Source organism: Chinchilla lanigera, unplaced genomic scaffold, assembly GCF_000276665.1.
Source record: "Chinchilla lanigera isolate Chin_1 unplaced genomic scaffold, ChiLan1.0 scaffold00041, whole genome shotgun sequence".
NCBI lineage: Eukaryota > Metazoa > Chordata > Mammalia > Rodentia > Chinchillidae > Chinchilla > Chinchilla lanigera.
Window position 1 is genome coordinate 16,889,995 of NW_004955442.1, and position 13,725 is coordinate 16,903,719.

The 13,725-nt window shown below is 58.1% G+C and overlaps 3 protein-coding genes across 5 annotated transcripts in view; 1 reads left to right on the plus strand and 2 right to left on the minus strand.

Moving 5' to 3' along the window:
- The window catches only part of Axin1 (axin 1), a 52,574-nt gene extending 44,267 nt beyond the window's left edge, over positions 1-8,307 (plus strand). Inside the window, exons 6-11 of one of the 2 annotated variants that reach the window (XM_005391658.1) lie at positions 811-1,328; positions 1,690-1,860; positions 3,197-3,442; positions 5,164-5,271; positions 6,551-6,718; positions 7,533-8,307. In XM_005391658.1, coding sequence (XP_005391715.1) covers positions 811-1,328; positions 1,690-1,860; positions 3,197-3,442; positions 5,164-5,271; positions 6,551-6,718; positions 7,533-7,659 — 1,338 coding nt within the window. In that variant the 3' untranslated portion in view covers positions 7,660-8,307. The remainder of the gene's footprint in view (positions 1-810; positions 1,329-1,689; positions 1,861-3,196; positions 3,443-5,163; positions 5,272-6,550; positions 6,719-7,532) is intronic. The other variant, XM_013517744.1, reaches the window with a different exon arrangement.
- A 261-nt stretch (positions 8,308-8,568) lies between these two features.
- On the minus strand, positions 8,569-11,873 carry Pdia2 (protein disulfide isomerase family A, member 2). 2 transcript variants are annotated; one of them, XM_005391661.2, is made up of 11 exons: positions 11,595-11,873; positions 10,562-10,768; positions 10,350-10,483; positions 10,132-10,269; positions 9,948-10,064; positions 9,710-9,835; positions 9,440-9,637; positions 9,218-9,338; positions 8,963-9,144; positions 8,760-8,870; positions 8,569-8,685 (listed from the first exon to the last, which is right to left on the minus strand). In XM_005391661.2, exons 1-11 carry the CDS (start codon positions 11,803-11,805, stop codon positions 8,641-8,643), a joined length of 1,590 nt encoding a protein of 529 aa, XP_005391718.1. In that variant the 5' UTR covers positions 11,806-11,873; the 3' UTR covers positions 8,569-8,640. The 2 variants fall into 2 exon arrangements, with proteins under 2 accessions (XP_005391718.1, XP_005391717.1); XM_005391660.2 differs by having other exon boundaries at positions 9,440-9,835.
- An 83-nt stretch (positions 11,874-11,956) lies between these two features.
- Arhgdig (Rho GDP dissociation inhibitor (GDI) gamma) lies at positions 11,957-13,153 on the minus strand (the record flags this gene model as incomplete). Its single annotated transcript, XM_013517745.1, is given in 5 exon segments — positions 11,957-12,300; positions 12,382-12,445; positions 12,529-12,605; positions 12,790-12,873; positions 12,974-13,153. Coding segments are annotated over 5 exon segments (605 nt in total), but the record flags the coding sequence as incomplete, so codon positions are not given.
- Between the last annotated feature and the right edge of the window lie 572 nt (positions 13,154-13,725).

Genomic DNA, 13,725 nt, shown 5'->3' on the forward strand with positions numbered 1-13,725 from the left:
ATTCAACAAGAAAATAAATACAGGATGGGACTTTTGGAATTAAAGTGATGATCAAGGGGCTGGGGATTTAGCTCAGTGGCACAGCACCTGCCTGGCAAGTATGATGTTGTGAGTTCGATTCCTGGTACCGTAAAAAAACAAAAACAAACAAAACAATAAAGTGATGATCAAATGGTATAAGCATTATGGATAGTTCAGTATCTTTTGACTCTTTGATAATAAAATGAAATTGTGCTTAGTGTGAGTTTATCAAGACACATGTGTAGGACAAGTAAAAAGAGTTTGACATACAGGGGGCAGTATTCACTTTGAAACAAGTATTGTACAAAATATATGTGGTAGTAAAATGAAGTAATAAGAAAACAGTTAAGGGCCAGGGATATAGCTCAGTGGTACAGCGCCTGCCTGGTAAGCATGAGGTCCTGAGTTTGAGTCCCAGCATCAAAAAAACGAAAGAAAGCAAAAGAAACACTTCATTGAGAAATACAAAAGTAAACCTAGGCAGAGCTCCTTCAGTGTCCTCAGCCACTGACTGGCCCCTTGGTGTCTTTCTTTGTCCTGCCCCACTGCCCTAGGCCTGCGGCCAAGCCTGGGACAAGTGGGGCAGCAGATCAGAGCAGGCTCACAAAGCCCTCGGAGGTTGGACACACAGCAAGCACCCAGTCAGATGGTTGCCCCTGGCCTGGCCACATGTTGTGGCCTGACCTCTGGGACATGGCCCGCTGCCAGCTAGGTTCCTCCCTTGCCTGTTCCCCTCACATCTGATGCTTCTGTCGTGCAACTGGTGTTGACATTGCCCTTTCCCCACAGGAGGAGGAAGGGGAGGATGGTGACCTGCCCTCTGGGCCCCCAGGAGTGAGTCACAAGCTGCCTTCTGCCCCGGCCTGGCACCATTTCCCACCCCGCTGTGTGGACATGGGGTGCACTGGGCTACGGGACGCCCATGAGGAGAACCCCGAGAGCATCCTGGATGAACATGTGCAGCGGGTCATGAGGACACCTGGCTGCCAGTCACCCGGGCCAGGCCACCGCTCCCCGGACAGTGGGCATGTGGCCAAGATGGCTATGCTGGGGGGAGCAGCCTCAGGGCACGGGAAGCACATGCCCAAGTCTGGGGCAAAGCTGGATGCTGCTGGCCTGCACCATCACAGGCATATTCATCACCACGTTCACCACAGCACAGCCAGACCCAAGGAGCAGCTCGAGGCTGAGGCCACCCGCAGGGTCCAGAGCATGTGGGGCCTAGAACCACACAGCCACCCAGCCAAGCCCCGTGGCTATTCAGAAAACACAGGTGCCACCCCCAATGCCAGTGACCCATCCTACAGGTGAGTCCTGCACCACTCATGCCTTGGTGGTGGGCACAGTGGTGTCCTCTGCTTGTGCCATGGTCTTGAAGGCCTGGGGGAAAGCTAGGGCTTACGGCCATGCCCCCAAGGAGGCTGGAGCTCCCCTTATAAAAGCCACAGGAAACTAGTGTGGGGGGCAGTGTATCTAGGTTGTGGGGTGAGAAGAGCACAGGAGGCTGCGATGAGGACAGCTCCTATCTCCCCAGCGTTGCAGACAGAGCAGGCTACAGACCACAGCATAGGTTGCAGAGTGGGGCACGGGACTTTCACCTAGGTGTGAGGAGCTGGGGGTAGGGGACTCTGTGGAAGGCCAGGATAAACCCAGGTCTTGCTCTTGCAGTGGGAAGGCAGGTGTGCCCTCCAAAAGAAATGCCAAGAAGGCTGACTCCGGGAAGAGCACCAACACGGAGGTGCCAGGTGCCACAGAGGATGCGGAGAAGAACCAGAAGATCATGCAGTGGATCATTGAGGGGGAGAAAGAGATCAGCAGGCATAGGAAAGCCGGCCACGGGTGAGCAGCGCCTTCCCGTGAGCCTGCTGGGCGCAGGTCGTGCTCAGAGTGAGACTCCAGGCACTCAGGGAATACCCTGGCTCCCACTGAGAGAAGCACGCCATGTGGGAAGTTAAGCAAGCAGAAAAGGTTCAGTCCTCACATGTGCTCTTCCAGCCTGGGGGACAGAGGTTGCTTTGTGGACAGAGGTGCTACACCGGCTGGGGCTCGTCTGTGGGTGTCACCTCGTGTACCTGTGCTCATTCTTAGTGCTACACAGGAGGTCCCCTCACCCCACCCAGGCTGCCCACCTGGCCAGAGGGAAGTATCCTTCCTGTCTTAGACCTCCTGTGAGAATGACAGGGCCAGGGCCTCCCTGTGCGGCAAGGAGCACTGTGGGGAGGTACCCCACCGACCCTGCCTGTGTCTCTCTAGGGGGTCCTTTCCAACTCCAATTGGGTGAAGAGTGGCTCTTCGTTTCTCCAGATTTCTGTCTTGTGGATTTTCACAAAGAGCAGGCTGTGTCCCCCTCACTTGCCTTGAATGGCAGTTTCTGTACTAACGAGTGAACACACAGACGGCCCGTACTAGGTGGCACCTTCAGAGTAGGCTGCTTCAGATGAGGCCCTGTCCTGCTCCTGGAGAGGGAGAGGTGTCTGGTTAGCTGGTAGTGCTTTGCCTGAAGGAGGAGCCTACAGCCGGAGTCCCACTTTTGGTGCTGTCCGTCCTGGGCTATACCTGTCCTAGGGGCTGAGCTTTCACCCTGGCCAGGAGGCCCACATCTTTGGAGGGCCTCCCTGATGGAGGACATATTCCCCAGGGGTTAGTAACCAGAGAGACACTGGTGATAATGTCAAGGGGGAAATTATTTGATTAGACTTAGGCCAGATTAGTTATTTCTAAATTATGGTACTGTGGATTATTTATATATATGTATGCCAGTTTTTCCCCCATGAGCATTTATGTCAATAACAAGTTTTTGTGGTATGAGAGATTGAACCCAGGGCTCATGCATGCTAGGCAAGTGTTCTATCACTGGAGTGTACCCTAGCCCTAAAAATTTTTTTAAAGCAGTAAAAGTGATATCTTTAGAGAAACTCTATATATAATTTTTATCTCAATAAAGCTGTGAAGAAGTCCGCAGGGCCGGGTGTGGTGATGTACGCATGTAATCTCAGCACTAGGGAGGCTGAAGCAAGAGGATCACCCCATGAGTTCCAGGCCAACCTGGGCTACATAGTGAGTTCAAGGCCAGCCTGAACTACACATTGAGACTCTGTCTCAAAAAAAGTCTGCAGGAAAGGGTAGTGTTTACTTTAGGAGGCAGATGCTGCCACACCTTCTCTTGCTTCCCAAGGTCGTCTGGGGCGAGGAAGCAGCAGGCCCACGAGAACTCCAGGCCCCTGTCCATCGAGCGCCCTGGGGCTGTGCATCCCTGGGTCAGTGCTCAGCTTCGCAACTCTGTCCAGCCCTCTCATCTCTTCATTCAAGACCCCACAATGCCACCCAACCCAGCCCCCAACCCCCTGACCCAGCTGGAGGAAGCCCGCAGACGTCTGGAGGAAGAAGAGAAGCGAGCCAGTAAATTGTCTTCCAAGCAAAGGTAGGGCAGCGTAGCTGTGATGTGACTGCAGAACCACACAAAGGGCCTTTGGGACACCAGCTGAGAACAACCCAGATGTCCCCACCATGGAGCCAAGGGCTGGGATAGTGAACATTCTCACTGTTGCCGGGGAAAAGGAGAGTCGTTCCTCCTGCTCATGGCAGGATCTGTATGGGAGGCTGCAGAATCCCCAGTGTGGCGGGAACAGCCAGTTACAAAGTCAGGTGGTCAGCAGCTTCTGGGCATGCTGAGCTTGGTGGCCATCCTAGAGTGTCTTGACTGCCTCCGTTGGCAGCCAAGTGGAAGGTGCTGAAATACATGGGATGTAAAATTCCCGGGACAGATCCCAGGCTCCAGCCCTTCCTCATTTGCCCTCTTTGGCCTTCAGGGTCTCAACCTTGGCCACTGGCATACCTCCTCTTCCAGGTGGCAGCTTTTTCTGTCCAGACCAGAATGAGGCTTCTTACCCTCTTGTCTGGGCCTTGAGGTCAGTCTTCTGGACTTTATGACTCATGGAAATCCCCAAGTAGATCCAGGTCTCAGTGGGGTGTCTGACTTGGGCCCTGGGAGCCTGGGCACACAGCATCCGCTGTTTCCCTTGGAAGGTGCTGGCTGCTCTCAGCCACCTTGGGTCATTTGAGGTCTGGAGTCTGACCTACTTCTTGGAATCCAGCACACTGTGTGGCTCTGGTCAGCTGCACTGGTGTCAGCATGTGGGACCTTCCTGGGCTCAGCACAGCAGAGGCCTGCATGTGTCCCCAGCCAGTCAAGGTCATCACAAACCCCTCCAGGCTCAATCTGCACAGGGTTTGGGGCCAGAAAGGGTTAAAGTTAACTGGAATCTAGGGATGACTTTGCCACCAGCTATCTCCCACCTCTGCTCTTGTCCTGCCTGCCCTGTGTAAGAAACTGCACATGTTTGGCAGGAGCCTGTGATCTAGAAGGCCAAGAGCACTGGAGTGGGGCATCATTGGTGGGACCTGGGGGAGGGGCAAGGCCTAATGTGGTCAGGGCAGGGCTTGCGTGTGCCCTTCCTACTGGCCCCTTAGGCCCTTTGGGGCAGGTGGTGGTGCATTCTGTGCTGAGCCACGAAAACTGCTCTGCACTGCGTATTCTGGGGCACAGTTTTCTGTGAGGTCTCAGCAGTGGGCTTCAGCACATCCATGCGGAAACCTGGAGTCACTAGGTTATTCGTCCATCTGGAGAGCTCAGGCTTCTCATCAGCAGCTCCAGATTCATGGGGCAAAGGCCCCCAGGCAGGTAGGGTTCTGGATCCCCAATGGCATACCCAGATATAGGGTCCATGTGGAAAGGCACTGCTGTGCGGCAACCTCAGAACAGACCTCTGTTGTAGCATGGGGTCCCAAGGATGCGGATGGAGCTGTCACCACACCGTCCAGAGCTGTTATCCACATTGTCCTTAGCAAGTCCATCCTAGAGAGGGGCACAGACAGACATGTTCTCCAAGAGGCCCTGTGCCAGGTGAACAGTCAACCACCCTAGAAGCGGCAGCTTCTAGCACCTGGATCAGCAGTTCCCTTAAGTGTGTTCCAAGGAACCTTGGAATAATGAGTGTGGGTACCTGAGCCAAATGGAGTCACCCCAGCCAAGGCCTAACAGGGGTTGGTGTCTTATCCACCTCATAGAGTGGGAGAGCTTGGCGGGAGGTCCTGTAGCGCACTGGCCACGGCGCCTCCCCATTGACGCGGGTTGTCCCCTAGGTACGTGCAGGCGGTCATGCAGCGGGGACGTGCCTGTGTCAGGCCAGCGTGCACGCCAATGCTGAGCGTGGTGCCAGCCGTGTCGGACTTGGAGCTCTCCGAGACAGAGTACGTGCGCCTGAGGGTCCCTCAGTGCTGCCTGCCTGGCCTGGCCCAAGCCAGGTCCTGAGGTGGAGCAACTCTTGTGGAACATAAGTTCGGATACCCTAGTATTCCCTCCTGTCTCCTCAAGGAACAAGGGCTGTCTGGCATGGTGGTAGAGGGCCAGTGTCCACACATGGGCACTACAGCCTGCCCCTTGTTCTGCCGCTGCCTCCCAAGGTTGCCAGTCCAGGACTCGCGGGCCAGTGCTGGTCCTGAATGGGGTGTGAGCTGCAGCGTGATGCCCTTGCAGTGGCACCATGGAGCTCGCACAGCTCGCTTACGGTAGCATCTGGATGGTTGGACTGCTCAGGGCCAAGAATGAGGCCACCACCTCCACCTGCCATGGCCATGCATGGGTGGTGTGGACATTGCTGACTGCCCACTTCCTGTGCTTCAGAGTTGAGCAGGATGCTGTACCTGGGGCACTCCTCAGTTGGCCCCCAGCTCCCTGCAGAAGAGGGTCTGTAGGGTAAGGGGGCTCTGAAGATACAGTGCTGGGGGAAGGTACCAGGAAGCAGGTGCCTGGCAGCCTGGTGTGCAAAGTAGACAGACACAGCTGGTGGCTCACTGGGCCTGAGACTGGGCCTGGGCTGAGGGAGATGAGCCCCTGTGTAGCCTTTCTGCCCTGAGGCTGGTTCTGAAAGCTTCTGGCATACCCACCTACTCGGGGCCCTGGTTCCTGGGGTGGCTTCTGGGGTAGGTGGAGGATAGGAGGACATTGCCAGTCACCTGACACCAAGTGGCCATGCAAACTGTCAGGACAGGGTCCCTTAGCCTGGGCATGAGGCAGCGCCGGCCTCACTTGGCTCTAGGGGTCTGGTAGGCTGTGGCCTGTGGGCAATTCACTCAGAAACCTGGGCACAGTCCTAGTTGTGCAATGCCTGCCCTTACAGATGTCTTGAGAAGTTTAGGTCTCAGTCTTAGTAGGGTATGGGCAGGTGAGCCTCTCTGGAGGTGGCGCTGTGTGGGCCAGCAACTTGGCCTGACAATCTGGAGAAGCTGTGTGCCCACATCACACAATCAAGTGGAGAGTGCCACTGACCAGCCAGACCTGGGGCTCCTAGTGTACATGCCCCAGGGAGTCAGCTAACTGTGTGGCACAGAGTTGGCACAGTGGACACTGTGTCTTGACAGGTGTCACCCTGGGGTGCCCTGTCCTCTGTGGGCACCCTGAGGCTTGGAGGGGCACTCGTGGAATCTAGGCCTGACCCCCCAGCACACACACACCACTCTCTCTACCCAGGATGAAATCACAGAGGAAGATGGGCGGTGGGAGTGCCCAGCCATGTGACAGCATCGTGGTGGCCTACTACTTCTGTGGGGAGCCCATCCCATACCGGACTCTGGTGAGGGGCCACGCAGTCACCCTGGGCCAGTTCAAGGAGCTGCTGACCAAGAAAGGCAGCTACAGGTGAGAAGGGGGTCAGGAGGTGCCTGTGCTGGCCATGTGGGAGGGGACCATTTCTTGCCCTGTTAGTCTTCATGTGCACCTGGACACTTCTCTCAGTTGGGCAGGTGGGGAGTGGGTGGTGTCAGGGCCCCCCCACCTTTTTGTTTTGTCTTTTGTTTTTTTATCTTTCTGAGACAGAGTCTCACTATGCAGTTCAGGCCGGCCTTGCACTCACTTAGTAGCCCAGGCTGGTCTCGAATTCGCAACGATTCTCCTGCCTCAGCCTCCTGAGTGCTGGGATTACAGGTGTGCACCACCATGCCCAGCAGGACCCCCATTTTAAAAGTTGGGAAACTGAGTCCCAAACAGGTGGGTCCGTGTGCATGCTGGCTTGACCTGACAGCAGGTGCCTAGCCTTCCCACTGCAGCTGGGGCCTTGCAGGAGAGCCAGAGGGCAGATGTTTGAACAGGGCCAAGACTGCTAAACTCAGCCCAGCCCATGGCAGGTTGGTCCTCTGCTCAGTGAATGGCTGTGAAAATCCCCTGTGACTGCACTGGCTGAGTGGGGGCACACATGTAGCTGCCACTCCTCCCCTGCAGCACCCTAGAACCCAGGGCAAGGCTGCCAGGGGTTTTGAGGCACTTCCTAGTGAGCTATGGTCCCAGCCCCAAGGTGGGTCCAGCAGACACACGAGGCGGGGCTGACCTGGGCCTGGGAGAAGCATGCACAGGTTGGGCGGTGGCCCCAGGCATAGACAGCTGTCCCTCCCTGAGCACGGGGGAGGGGCTGGCCGTCCTCAGTGCTTAACCTTCTGTGGCTCTTGTCTGTCCCCAGATATTACTTCAAGAAAGTGAGTGATGAATTTGACTGTGGAGTGGTGTTTGAAGAAGTGAGAGAAGACGAGGCTGTGCTGCCTGTTTTTGAGGAGAAGATCATTGGCAAGGTGGAGAAGGTGGACTGAGCAGCAGGTGGCCACAGCTAGGACACACGTTGCAGCACACAGCAGTGTCAGCCCAGCAGTGACCTTGTACCCAAGAGCCTGCTGTGTGGGGGTGGCATAGGGCTGCGCAGCTGCTCATACTGTGCGTGGTCACGTGGATCCTGGGAAGGCCCAGGTGTGCCCCCATCTGCCTGTGTCTGAGTGGTGGGTCCGCCTCCTGGTCCCACAGGCGCCTGTCTTGTGGGAGCCCCACCCACCCCATAGCAATACTTGGAGTCCTCGGAGCAGGGCATCTGGCCTGGAGCCCCTACTGCAGGCCTTGCATGCTGTGGGACTTACCCACTGTACCCAGTCGGGCCCAGGCCTGGTGCAGGGGGCCCTGCAGAGACCTCTGTAGATTGTACACGTCACCGAGTGCCTTCAACACAGCTCGTCTCTTGCCTGCCACTGTGTGAAGCCAGCGGCCTTGAAGCCTCGGCCCTTCCTTCACCTGTCCAGCTGCCAGCTCAACGGGCCGGGTCCCTGCTTTCTAAGGGCCCATGTAAATATGTACATTTCTCAGGCCAGGGCCAGCAGGGGGCTGCCCAAAGCCCATTTTTCATGCCATGACTTGTACAATTATCTTTTCAAAGGTACTTGGATAACAAATAAAACAGTTTTTGAACTTGCTTAGGCTGTGGGATGCACCTCTCTGTGGCCAGTGGGGCCTGGCTGGTGGGTGCGCCATTGAACCTGGAATGAAAGGAGAGCATAGTGGGGTGGGGGCGGATCCTGTGGGTGGCAGAGGTGGCAGAGAAGGCAGAGTCACAGCTGCACTCCAGGGCCTCCTTCCTGCCCACCTGGAGCGCATCCAACAGGGAAGAGCCCTAGGTGGCTGAGACAGGGCCAGGCTGCAGCCTTGCTCAGGAACCACACAGAGTGTAGGACCAACTTTCCTTTATTCACAGCACATAGCTCTCTCCAGTGAGTGCCCCAAAACTTCTGGGAGATGCTTTAGGGTGGCTACAGCTCCTCCTTGGTCCCCGGGGTAGAGTTGGCTGGTGGCTCCTAAGAAGGTCAGAGGCTCAGCTCAAGGCTCTGTCCCAGCCCACCCTGCCTGAGGACGTGTCCCAGGCACCCACCGGGAAAGGAGTCTCAGGCTTCTCCATGGGCTCTTCCACAGGCAGCTCGCCCCCAGCGTCCAAGAACTTGGAGAACGTCTCTAGATCTCTGGCTCTTTTATATTCAATCACCTGAGGAGAAATAGGAGGCCTGGCAGCCTCAGCAATCCCTAGGCCACAGCCTGACCAGTCAGTCATAGGTGGCGTGCCTGGGTGGGCCTCACCTTCCGACCCGGCCCCGCCGGGAAGTACTTGAGAGTAGGATAGCCGTGCACTGCAAAGGCCTCCAGCTCATTGGCTGTGGCATCCAGCTCAGCAATGACGATGTCCTCGTGGTCTTTGTACCTCTCAGCCAGCGCCTCCCAGGCTGGGGCCATCTCCTTACAATGGCTGCACCATGGGGCATCTGCAGGGGGTGTCAGGCTTGGCCAACCACATCCTCCCGGCCCCACCCCCTGCCCTCTGCCCTTGGCACTCACAGAACTTCACAAACACATTCTTGGTTTCATCAAAAGCCACCTGCTCAAAATTCTTGCCCACAAGGATCTTAACAGGCCGCTGGTCCCAGTCAGGGGGAAGCTCCTGGCTTAGCAGGTAGGGCTGGAGGAAGGCGGGGCTTCACTGGGGGCTCTGTAGGGTCAGGCTCCTAGAGCACTGTGCCCCTCCCTCCCCTACCCCTGGGTGGAACATCATGCGCACACCTTGACTTCACCGCCTAGGACCAAGTGGCAGAAGGCAGCCACAGAAGCTGCAGTGACAGGCCCCCCGTCTGTGGGTGCGTACTTCCTGGTGGTCTCAATGTTGACCAAGCGCAGGGTGGGGGCCTCCTCGGCCTTGAGACCAAAGTACTGCAGCACGTGGTCATTGTCGGCAGCCACATCCACCACCACAAACAGAACCTGCCAGCAGGGAACCCATGTTGCAGGTCCCAGTGCCCAGTGGCCCCTCCTTCCTGGCCCCCCAGTACCTACCCGCCCCCGGAAGGGGGGAGCCGCCTCCCTGAAACTGGCCAGCAGCTCCCGGTGTGGGGCCAGTGTCTGGTTCACAAACAGCAGCAGGTGGTTGAGTATCCGGGCAGCATAGATCTTCTGGGATGTCTGCAGGGTGGGGTCTTGTGACTCCCAACCCCTACCCACACACCTCTGCAGGGGCTCCCAACTCCCATGGGCCCTTCCCACCGGCCCCACCTGTACCTGTAGCTAAACTTACCTTCTGGTTGAACTCTGTGACCAGGTGCATGCTGTGTATGACCAGGAAGCGAGACAGATCCCCCAGGTCCAGGCCAGTCTCCTCATCCATTGGAAAGTCAGCCCGCCCTTCATCAAACTGGATGCTGGGAGGGTCAGCAAGAGCCACAGCCCTGACCCTGGCCCCCACCTCAGCCCTGACCCACCTTCTTGAAGAGGACCACTGTGTCCTTGGTGAGGCCAAACTTCTGGAAGAGCTGTGGTTGGTCAGTGAGGCCAAAGGTTATATCTATAGCATCCCGGGCCAGGGCCAGGAAGGTGGCCACATCCTCATCCTGAAGGTCCTGCAGACCCGGCCCTGTGAGGTGGGTGGGTGGGTGCCACCAGTACTGCTCCAAGGCCCGGCCCACACGCCCCTTCTTACCTGGAAGAAGCCAATGACCATCACGTCTGAGGCATCCATCAATGCCTGGGTGCCCTCTTCATCCTTGAGGTGTGCGGCACTGGGCCCCACCCGCCGCCTCAGCCATTCAGCGATGCCCTCAGCTTCCCGGGGTCCTGTGGAGAGTCCCCTCAGCCTAGGCCCAATCCTCCTCCACCATGCCCCACCCTAGGCCACACCAGGCCCGCCCACACCTGTGTACTCCTCAGGGTGTGTGCGGTTCCCATCTCGGAAGAACTTGAGGGTAGGGTACTCCGTCACACCAAACTCCTTCATGAGCTCCGGCTCTGCAGGCCCATCCACCTTGGCCAGTGTAACTGGGGCTGACTCGCCCGCCAGCAGAGTGGCTGCTTTGCTGTACTCAGGGGCCAGCGCCTGGCAGTGCCCACACCACGGGGCGTCTAGAGGATGAGGCCATGAGTGCGCCAGGCCTCTAGGGCCCCAGCCGCAGTCCCTCCCCACAGGTCTAATGAGGAGCAAGCCTGTCCTGCTCACATCTTCCTTCAGGGACCACCCTGACTCAACCACAGCTGAGCCTGGGCACCAGAATGGCAGAGTCTCAAGGCCCCAACTCAGGGCACAAGGGACAGCAAGGTTTGGGAGAGTTTGAGGAGCGTCCTCTCTGGGCCTCCTGGGACACACGTGGCTACCTGTAAGGCCTGCCAGCCAGGAACGACTTTGACATTTGTAAAGTAATATGAAAATATGTGCCAGAGAGCCAGGTGTGGAGGTGCACACCTGTAATCCCAGCACTCTGAGAGGCTGAGGCAAAAGGATTGCCAAGTGGGAGCCCAGTCTGGGCAATTTAGCCACTTAAGTCTCAAAATAAAAAAAGCCTAGCTCAGTGTAAAGGTCCTGAGTTCAATCTCCAGTACTGAAAAAACAAAAACAGAAAAGATACACACCACAAGGACCTACATGGCCACACAGCCTGGACGCTGTGCCTTTGCACAGTGTGCAGAAAGACCACGCTACCAGCAGTGTGGAAAAGTGGCCCCCAAGGTAATGACATCACCATGCAGCCACAGTTGTCCAAGCAGGAGGGCATGGGTTTTCTCCCCTTGGGACATGAATATTACTACCACCCCTGCCTACACCCCCCGCCCCCGTCCAAGCCTTCCTGTCCCGTGGCCCTTGTGGAAACCCTAGGGTGCAGGAGGCAGAGTGGTATGGGGTTCAAGCCCCAGAGGTCCCTGTGGTCCCCAGCACCCACGCCCCGACACTCACAGAACTCCACCAGCAGGGCCGGGTGTTCTTGCAGTGCCAGGCTCAGGGTGCGGCCGCTCAGCACCAAAACCCCTTCCTCTTTGGGAACTTCCTCCCCAGGTGGCTCCTCTGGGAGGTCCTCCAAGGGACCCTGTGGATCCTGTCCCTGTCCCCATGGGCCTGAGACCCCCAGCAGGAGCAGCAGCAGCACAGTCAGGAACTGGCTGTTCATGGCGGTGCCAGGCCCCAAAGGCCGGGGCAGATAAAGGGACCAGGGACCAAGCAGTAACCGACACGTGGCACCCTGGCCCCTCGCAGGGACGATAAAGCTGAAAGGCACCCCCTGGAGGGAGGAAGAGGCAGAAAAAGGCAACACGGAGGGCAGCAAGGCAGGGCGACCTTTAATGGGAGTCAGGGCACAGAGCCAGGTAGGGGGACTTGAGGGGGGTCACTGACCAAGGGGGTGGGGAATGCGTGGGGACCCTGTGCGCAGCTGACAGGTGGGGGACAAGAGCCCCAAGAGGGGGTCAGTCCTTCCAGTCCTGGCAGATGTGGAGGCCCCACTCCCAGGACAGGTGGTTGGTCCTGTCGTCATCGGTGAAGAGGGACCTGACGACATAGGGGCCCCGCACCAGCATGCCCCTCGGTGCCTCCTCCACCGGCGTCACAAACTCGTACTCCTGGGCTCTGGGGCCATAACTGCCCACCATGTAGACGGCCTTGTCCACTGGGGGAGGGGAGGGTGTCAGGGGCTACCCTCTGCCTGCCACCCCCCCAACCCCCAGGCTGCCCTCCACACTGCCCTCACCGCGCAGGCCCCGGCAGTAGGTGTGGTGCAGACACTTGAGACCACTGACAATCTCCTTGTTGACCTGGGGGATGGAGGGTGTTAAGGGGCTCCTCTGGGGGACTGGGCTATGGCTGGTTGCCACCCCCACCTTGAAGCTGCCTTTACCTTGAAGGTAACCTTCACTTGGTAGTCAACACCTTCCTTCAGGACAAACACCTGGTTTTTCAGCGCAGCCAGGTCCCCTGGTATGGAAAAAAAAGGGGCCGGTGTGAATTCGGGATGGGCTGAGACCCAGCCCAGCAGCACCCACACGGGGAGTGGTGCCCATGAGGCCCATGGTGATGGGCCCGAGGGCTCGGGATAGGCGTGGGGGTCCCAAGAGGTCTCCACTCCAAAGATGGCACGTGGGCTGCAGAGGAGAGCTACCTGTGAGGTCCATGGTGATGGGCCCTGGCGCCTGCTCAGACATCAGCGTCAGCCTGGTCACTTGCACGTTGGGCAGGCTTGGGTCTGAGGAGAAATGGCGTCCACAGGATGCCCTGCCTGGTCTGCCCAGCCTGCCCCTTCCCTCCACCTGCTCACTGCCCTCCAGGCCCAGGCCCAGCCATACCTACGAGAGGTGGCAGGGGCCCCAGCAGCGCCTGCTTGTACTTGGCCAGGCTTTCATCCTCTGGGTCCAGCTGCTGAATCTCCAGCACGGTCTTCTTCCCTGGTGCCTGGTACTCCGGCACAGCCTCATCCAGGGCCTCGTCCAGCGGCGCTGGCCCACCCTCCTTGTCAGCCAGGAGGACTGGCAGTTGGGAAAGGTCCGTGAGCAGTCGCCACCAGCGGACTGTGATATTCTGGTGCCAAATTGGAGACCCCCCCCATCTTGCCAGTTGTGCCTACCACTGCCCAAAGGAACTAAAAAGGAGCCAATGGGGCTGAGGGAGAGGGTGGGCAGGGAAAGTAGGAGGGCCTCTTCCAAAGGGGCCCTGGCAGCTGGCAGCAGTTCCTAAGAGTCCCACCCTAGTGGCATCCTTAGAGGCACCAGCTGTCCACCCAGGGCCCCTCCCTGACTCTGAGGCCAAAGGTACAGGAATGAAGACTTCGAGTGGGGGACAGCCCAAAGGCTGGGGGCCACTGCTATATAGTGGTGGCGCCCTCCACGAGCCCCCAGGCTCTGTGCCCTCTCCGCTGCGCCTTAGCCTTAGGGACTGATCTCCCCACCCGGGGCAGAGGCCCCTGCCTCCCTGGCTTCACCGGAGCGCCGCGTGCTCCTCTACTCTTGGCTGCCTTTTCTGTGAGGGTCGCGCCTGAACGAAGACCGCACCCCAGCCAGAGCCAGCCGGGATGCTTGCCTAGAGGTCCCCGCGCGCCCCC

Bases quoted from the DNA above. Each gene is read 5' to 3' on its own strand.
- Pdia2 (XM_005391660.2), bottom strand. From the start codon at position 11,805: ATGAACAGCCAGTTCCTGACTGTGCTGCTGCTGCTCCTGCTGGGGGTC. The intron at 10,769-11,594 runs GTGAGTGTCGGG...CTCATCCTCTAG, and splicing joins GGCCCTGCTGGTGGAGTTCT to ACGCCCCGTGGTGTGGGCAC. The intron at 10,270-10,349 runs GTAAGAAGGGGC...CCGGGTCTGCAG, and splicing joins TGGTCATTGGCTTCTTCCAG to GACCTTCAGGATGAGGATGT.